This window comes from Schistocerca serialis, chromosome 1 (genome assembly GCF_023864345.2).
Source record: "Schistocerca serialis cubense isolate TAMUIC-IGC-003099 chromosome 1, iqSchSeri2.2, whole genome shotgun sequence".
In the NCBI taxonomy this organism is placed as follows: domain Eukaryota; kingdom Metazoa; phylum Arthropoda; class Insecta; order Orthoptera; family Acrididae; genus Schistocerca; species Schistocerca serialis.
Window position 1 is genome coordinate 127,240,551 of NC_064638.1, and position 8,309 is coordinate 127,248,859.

At 44.4% G+C, this 8,309-nt stretch overlaps 1 protein-coding gene across 1 annotated transcript; it reads right to left on the reverse strand.

Annotated features, from left to right (window-relative positions):
• Positions 1 to 324: 324 nt before the first annotated feature.
• LOC126464054 (cuticle protein 67-like) lies at positions 325 to 6,686 on the reverse strand. Its single transcript, XM_050096205.1, has 2 exons — positions 6,658 to 6,686; positions 325 to 738 (listed from the first exon to the last, which is right to left on the reverse strand). The coding sequence occupies exons 1-2, from the start codon at positions 6,664 to 6,666 to the stop codon at positions 325 to 327; spliced, it is 423 nt and encodes a 140-aa protein (XP_049952162.1). The 5' UTR covers positions 6,667 to 6,686.
• Between the last annotated feature and the right edge of the window lie 1,623 nt (positions 6,687 to 8,309).

Consider the following 8,309-nt stretch of genomic DNA (forward strand, 5'->3'; position numbering starts at 1 on the left):
TGTGACAAGTTCTTTAGCTCAGAGAAGCACTTCCAACATTGGATCTATTCTAATGTCGGCCGACTACTGCAAGATTTCCCCTCAATATCCCCCTTTAGTGGGTAGACCTTATGTCCTGGTCCGTATTTGATAGATACACGATTTTGATAGTTTTTGCAGAGAAATGTATGACTTATCTTCACATAAGCATTGGATTTATAAGGTAAGGGAAACGTACTAATGGTGAAATACCAATAAAGAATGCATGTTATATGTCGAAAAGTTTATTTACATGCAGTGCAGAATAAATAGATAATGGCTGATAATTATGAGGATTCAATCCGTCTACCAGGCGTAGGACAGAGCCGGGGTGCTGTAGGTCAGGTGAGCGACGGCGGGGGCGGCGGAGTAGGCCACTCCCAGCAGACCGTGGGCGGCAACGGCGGGGGCGGCGTAGGCAGCGGGGGAGGCGTAGGCGCGCGCGTAGGCCGGGGCGGCGTAGGCCACGGCGGGGGCGGCAACGTGGGCGACGGCGTCGTTGCTGACGCGGACGTCAGACTTCGTGACGCTGGAGTAGGGCGTGTCGACGGTCTTGGTGTAGGTGGACACCTGTCCCAGGTTGCCGAAGCTCCTCAGGATGTTGGAGCTCTGGGAGGTGATGGCCGCGGGGGCGACGGCCGCGGGGGCGGCGTACGAGATGGCGGGGGCGGCCAGGAAGCCAGCGCGGGCCACGGCCAGCACGGCGGCGAAGACGGCGAGCTGTGGGGCATAGGCGCAAGCTAACCACTTGTGGGACAAGCTGGTGAGACACGCAGGGCTAAGTAAACTGCCAATACAAAATGTAGTACAAAAAGTGGAATATGTGTAGCTGTCAAGGAATGCTCAGTGATATAAAGAGGGACAGGGTGACGTCAAAAGAAGGAAATACGACATCACATAATGGACGTTGCGAAGCGTTTTTCGCGTCGTTTCACACTTTCAATCATTTTCTCAGTGGTCATGAAAGTGTTGCAAGTGTCCTCAACATAGAACACGCCGCCGCGTGGTGTAGGACGTCTTGTCACGGTCCGTGCGGCTCGCTCCGTCGAAGGTTCGAATCCTCCCTCAAGCATGGGCGTGTGTGTTGTCCTTAGCGTAAGTTAGTTTAAGTTAGATTAAGTAGTTTGTAAGTTTAGGGACTGATCACCGCCGCGCGGTATTGACCGAGCGGTCTAAGGCGCTGCAGTCATGCACTGTGCGGCTGATCCCGGCGGAAGTTCGAGTCCTCCCTAGGGCATGGATGTGTGTGTTTGTCCTTAGGATAATTTAGGTTAAGTAGTGTGTAAGCTTAGGGACTGCTGACCTTAGCAGTTAACTCCCATAAGGTTTCACACACATTTGAATTTGAACATTTGACTGATGACATGAGTTAACTTCATTTTTATATTATAATTCATGTTTGTATTTTAATAGTTTTAACACCTGTATTTAAGCAGTGTTGTACTATATGGATCGTCAGTCAATTACGAACAACTACAAGTTGATTACAGACATAAATTCATATTCAATTTTAATTGATGTTTATATTTTAATAGCTTAACACTTGTATTTAAGCACTGTTGTACTGTATGAATCATCCATTACGTACGACTACTTCAGCTCTGGTTGCCCCAGTTTTAACATTATCTGTATCGTGACAGAGCCTGATTTAATAGCTTTGAGTAGCTGATACTATCTGAGTAGTATTGTGAAAGATTTATTATTGAGATCATTAGGAAGGCAGTTACGCAGATATGTTCGTGAGCCACATGCTCTGAAATGGATAATGATTACCATGCGGGTGTTAAAGTTTCTCTGTGCAATTCGTTTGCGATTTTCAGACAAGAGAGGGCGAATTTAAAGGCTCCGGTGCTTTAGGAGTGAGATTTTCTCAGTAGAAAAGACATCGTAGCAATTAAAACCTGCCAAAAGAAGCGGGTTGCCATGCCGGGCAACTGGAAGATTAGCAACGTGGTATGTCTCTTAACGAACCAAACCTTGAATAAATTGCTAGTACTCTTGTCTCTAGTGCTGCTTAAAGCGAAGCCCTCAGAACACTAATTTTAAATTTCTCTACCAAAAGCGCGTATTGTCAGTATTGCCTTTTTCGTGGTGTCTTTACACGGAAGGTAAATTAATGATCTACATTTACATCTACATTTACACTCCGCAGGCCACCCAACTGTGTGTGGCGAAGGGCACTTTACGTGCCACTGTCATTACCTCCCTTTTCTGTTCCAGTCGCGTATGGTTCGCGGGAAGAACGACTGCCTGAAAGCCTCCGTGTGCGCTCGAATCTCTCTAATTTTACATTCGTGATCTTCTCGGGAGGTATAAGTAGGGGGAGGCAATATATTCGATACCTCATCCAGAAACGCACCCTCTCGAAACCTGGACAGCAAGCTACACCGCGATGCAGAGCGCCTGTCTTTGCAAAGTCTGCCACTTGAGTTTGCTAAACATCTCCGTAACGCTATCACGCTTACCAAATAACCCTCTGACGAAACGCGCCGCTCTTCTTTGGATCTCCTCTATCTCCTTCGTCAACCCGATCTGGTACGGATCCCACACTGATGAGCAATACTCAAGTATAGGTCGAACGAGCCACCTCCTTTGTTGATGGACTACATTTTCTAAGGACTCTCCCAATGAATCTCAAGCTGGCACCCGCCTTACCAACAATTAATTTTATATGATAATTCCACTTCATTTCGTTCCGCACGCATACTCCCAGATATTTTACAGAAGTAACTGCTACCTGTGTTTGTTCCGCTATCATATAATCATACAATATGTATTCACAATATATTACATTTGTCTATGTTAAGGGTCAGTTGCCACTCCCTGCACCAAGTGCCTATCCGCTGCAGATCTTCCTGCATTTCGCTACAATTTTCTAATGCTGCAACTTCTCTGTATACTACAGCATCATCCGCGAAAATCCGCATGGAACTTCCGACACTATCTACTAGGTCATTTATATATATTGTGAAAAGCAATGGTCCCATAACACTCCCCTGTGGCACGCCAGGGGTTACTTTAACATCTGTAGACGTCTCTCCATTGATAACAACATGCTGTATTCTGTTTTCTAAAAACTCTTCAATCCAGCCACACAGCTGGTCTGATATTCCGTAGGCTCTTACTTTGTTTATCAGGCGATAGTGCGGAAACGTATCGAACGCCTTCCGGACGTCAAGGAAAATAGCATCTACCTGGGAGCTTGTATCTAATATTTTCTGGGTCTCATGAACAAATAAAGCGAGTTGGGTTCCACACGATCGCTGTTTCCGGAATCCATGTTGATTGCTACAGAGTAGATTCTGGGTTGCCAGAAACGACATGATACGCGACCAAAAAACATGTTCTAAAATTCTACAAGAGATCGACGTCAGAGATATAGGTCTATAGTTTTGCGCATCTGCTCGACGACCCTTCTTGAAGACTGGGACTACGTGTGCTCTTTTCTAATCATTTGGAACCTTCCGTTCCTCTAGAGACTTGCGGTACACGGCTGTTAGAAGGGGGGCAAGTTCTTTCGCGTACTCTGTGTAGAATGGAATTGGTATCCCGTCAGGTCCAGTGGACTTTCCTCTGTTGAGTGATTCCAGTTGCTTTTCTGTTCCTTGGACATTTATTTCGATGTTAGCTATTTTTTCGTTTGTGCGAGGATTTAGAGAAGGAACTGCAGTGCGGTCTTCCTCTGTGAAACAGCTTTGGAAAAAGGTGTTTAGCATTTCAGCTTTACGCGTGTCATCCCATGTTTCAATGCCATCATCATCCCGGAGTGTTTGGATATGCTGTTTCGAGCCACTTACTGATTTAGGTAAGACCAGAACTTCCTAGGATTTTCTGTCAAGTCGGTACATAGAATTGTACTTTCGAATTCACTGAACGCTTCACGCATAGCGGTCCTTGCGCTAACTTTGACATCGTTTGGTTCTGTTTGTCTGAGAGGATTTGGCTGCGTTTAAACTTGCAGTGAAGCTCTGTTTGCTTTCGCAGTAGTTTCCTAACTTTATTGTTGAACCACGGAGACACGTCAATGATAATTTTGAACCATTCCGTGCGAAGCTTTAAAATGTGACTCCATTCAAACTTTGATAGATTGAAGAGGACCTCGCTGAGTCTTTACGGGTTTTCTATAATAATTTGTTCGTGAATAAATTAACTGCTTCGATCGTAAGAACTATAAAAGGTAGTCAGAACAACCGACTCATAATTATGACATTACAAGCAAAGGAAGAAAAGTAGCAAGATTAAAGTGGACGACGTGAGGTTTTGGAAGGGCAGTTAAGGAAACTATCCCGATATGTTTCCAAGGGAACCATCCCAGCATTTCCTTATACGGTTTGGGGAATCCGTGTCAAACCTAAATCTGAATGAGGATTTGAGCCACCCTCCTCTTGAATAGAAATGTGACAACTGGCTCGCGATATCACGTTACAGTAAATTACAATTTGGTAATGATAGAAATTAAAGCTTACGTTCAAGTATACGTAACAGCTAGAATATATTATATGATTTCTTCAGATCTAAAAAAATCATTTATAAGAACACGAATGTGGCTGGTTTTGGAGAGGCTTAAATTTGCACAGATCGTGTTTTAATTTTAGAAATGTGTTGTAGGGCTAATCTGCATTTTCGGCCATTAGGAGTGGCACCCGGCGTGGGCGTATGAAATAGACCCGTTGCGGGTCGTTACTCAACTGTCCAGGCAGCACTGGGTCAGACGGGAGCATTCTTGGCCAAGGCCCACTGGCCATGCGTTACGTGGGGCGGGTTCGAGAAGTCGCAACCTGCCCGCGAATGCAAATTGGCCCGGCAGGTAGGCAAACGAGCTCCTCCTTCATTGCCCACTAAATGTAGCGCTGCTCAAAAGCAGTAAAGCCGACCGACGTATATCAGTAGCAGCGACGGGTGTTCTCTCTGAATAACAGAACTGCCTGTTTTGATGTCAGTACCGTGCACTTTCGTTTGGTAATGAAGTCTCTAAACAATTACAATGACTGCACTTAGAATATCAGGTGCAGCTGGTATTGCGACACGGTGCCAAAGCTGCATTCTTTCTTAGCAGGCGAATTCTTTCTTCTAATTCACTTCATTTGTAGTTTCACCGCTTGAAACTGTACTTACATAGTGCCTACGACATAAATGAAAGTGTCATTGATTTCAATCGGAAACTTCATCAATAATACGTTATCACCTGCCCCTAGATATAAGAGTTCTGTCAGAGAAATATACAGCTGCGTCAATCGAAATAAAGCGATGCAAGCCACAGTGTCGTTTCCTGAAGATCTTGCGGAAGCTAATCTACTTTTTGTGCAGGTCATTCTCTCAAAATGCAGAGATTTTCACTGCAGAAAATCATGTTTCTGAGTTACCGTACCACTTGCTGATACTTGCTGGATTTGATTTTTGACGGCAATTGGCTATGTACAAGCAACGGAGGGCCCCAGCGTTCAACAGAAGTAAAGCGTGCTTTAAGGCCCCTAGCAATCAGCATCAAAGAACCCCTTTTTAAACTACCTTTGAAATTTACGAACCTATTATAGAGATCATGACACTCTTTTTGGTAGCCTGACTCGCGTACAGAGAATCCGTATGCTTTGAAGCTAGTACATCAGTCATCGAGGCAACATTATACTTAGTCGTATTTTCTCCGTACTCATTCGAAATGTTCACTCGCGTATCACGTCTCTTATTCAATGACCAGCAACTTAACGCCGTATCCAAACTACAGCATCACTTATAAAGGATAAGATAGGTTTAAGTTTAACATTCCATCGAAGCCGTGCTAATATGAAACAGAGTATTAACTAGGATTTGACGAGGGTATGGACAGAATCGGGACGCGAATCATGTTACCATTAGCCTGAAGTAATTCAGCGAAACTACATGAAATCTGAATTCGGAGGCAAGGAAATGGGACAATGTACATAGATACCTCAGAACACTGTTTTTACACCTCGTCCATTATGCAACTTCACTGTGGAGAGCTTATTCGAAAGAGAAAGACATTTTGACAGTTGCAAAAAGTACATATAAATTACTAAATTGTACGACAAACCTTTAATTTTTTAGTTAGAATCGATGTCACCTTAAGCTATCCACCATGCATGCAGTCCAAAGGAACTTAACATCGTAATTCGGAATAACACAGGCACTGTAATATCGATTTATCGGCCGACACTGGGCAAGCGACTTTCTGCTAATATGTCTCCCTTGTATGGGAATATACATAATGGATGTAATCTGCCAGGAAGTTTCAATCTGCATCTTTGTTCATGAGCACAGTTTGACATGAGATTAGTCGATACTACAAGCGCAACTGACACGATAATAGTTCTACGGTGCATTTTAAGCCCTGAAATGCAATCTGACGAACTGCACCATCGTTGGAAGCATGTTTTCATGCGAACTTGAAAAGCAACCGTACGAAAGTTGCTCTGCAACACCTCCGAAGTTAAGAGACGAATCAAAGGAGCTGAATATTCCCCTTCTTTTGTTTCTGATGACATTCCTTAGGATTTACATTACATTTTAGTCTATTTGACGTCGCATTTACCTTAAACTATCTCGTTGCCATAAAGAGAGCATGTAGATTAGTGGTTTACAGCGCTAGCTAACTATTTTCGACGAGTATGGAGGAGCACTCACCTTGTACATGGTTGGTTGGTGTTTTCTGGTGTGCTGCGCAGAAAACTGTACCTCGGTGGTGGCCGGAACCCCTATTTATAGTACCTCGCCGCCGTGGGCTGGACCGGTAACCGCTCCCCAAGTCCTCCTTCGCAGTGGTCACGTGACCCTCAGGTTATAAGTACCACCTATGGGGAGGGAGCTCCAGTGGGCTTAGCATCGACTGGAGGGGTAGGCGGAGGGCCGTTTGGCAATACTTGGATAGTGCAGCAGACTCCGATTTACGCAAGCCTTCCACGGCGGAGTGACTATGTGTGGTCCTGCATATCTCGAAATGTGTAACACGCGGGTATATCTGATCAACAGATGCTGTAGAACTACACTTTAGGTTATTTCTGACAGCAAAAAAGAGTCGCCTGTCTTCCTCAATTGTATGGTTTTAACGCAATTGGTTTGCAACGTTCATCTAGATGCAAGTCGTCATGATTTGACACGTGTCTTCTAACTGAAGCCGTTTTATACCTGAGAACGATCTGTTGTTTGATCGAAATTGATTTTTATTGAAAAAAGTGCAAGTTTTGTGCAAATCTCGAGTTTCCAAATAAATTTTATATCAGTTCCTGTCTGGAACTGGAGATTGAAACAATACTGATAAATGTTTAACACGATTGCGTTGCATCCCAATATACTGGTCGTAAGTTTGGAAAGCATGTTCGAAGCTGCCTCCATGCCAGACGAAACTTCAGGAACTGGTTCTCTCATTCAGTATATTTCGATTTACCCTCGAATACCACGTGAAATGGTACGCTGTCCTCGATGGTGAGTGTTCATCGGAGGTGAGGGTATCATCTGGAGTGTCCCAGGGAAGTGTGGTAGGTCCGCTGTTGTTTTCTATCTACATAAATGATCTTTTGGATAGGGTGGATGGCAATGTGCGGTTGTTTGCTGATGATGCTATGGTGTACGGGACCGCTTATAAAACACTAATACGACCTATTCTTGAGTACTGCTCGAGCGATTGGGATCCCTATCAGGTCGGATTGAGGGAGGACATAGAAGCAATTCATAGGTGGGCTACTAGATATGTTACTAGTAGATTTGATCATCACGCGAGTGTTACGGAAATGCTTCAGGAACTCGAGAGGGAGTCTCTGGAGGAAAGGAGGCATTCTTTTCGTGAATCGCTACTGAGGAAATTTAGAGAACCAGCTTTTGAGGCTGACTGCAGTACAATTTTACTGCCGCCAACTTTTATTTCGCGGAAAGACCACAAAGATAAGATAAGAGAGATTAGTGCTCGTACAGATGCATATAGGCAGTCATTTTTCCCTCGTTCTGTTTGGGACTGGAATAGGGAGAGAAGATGCTAGTTGTGGTACGAGGTACCCTCCGCCACGCACCGTATGGTGGATTGCGGAGTATGTATGTAGATGTAGATGTAGAAAGGGCGTGAACCAATCGTTCATTTATGCACCTTCACTTTTGCCTGGTCAACCAATCAGGTCCGTTTCAGTTGTTTTATACCCGAGGATCTCATCTGTAGTTTGATCGAAACTGTTTGTTATCATGAAAGTGCAGCTAATGTGTAAATCTATGGTTTTCAGAAATGAAAAGTTTCGTACCAACTGCTGTCCGCAAAAGGACGGTGAGTCAGCACTGGAACAAGTCTCACT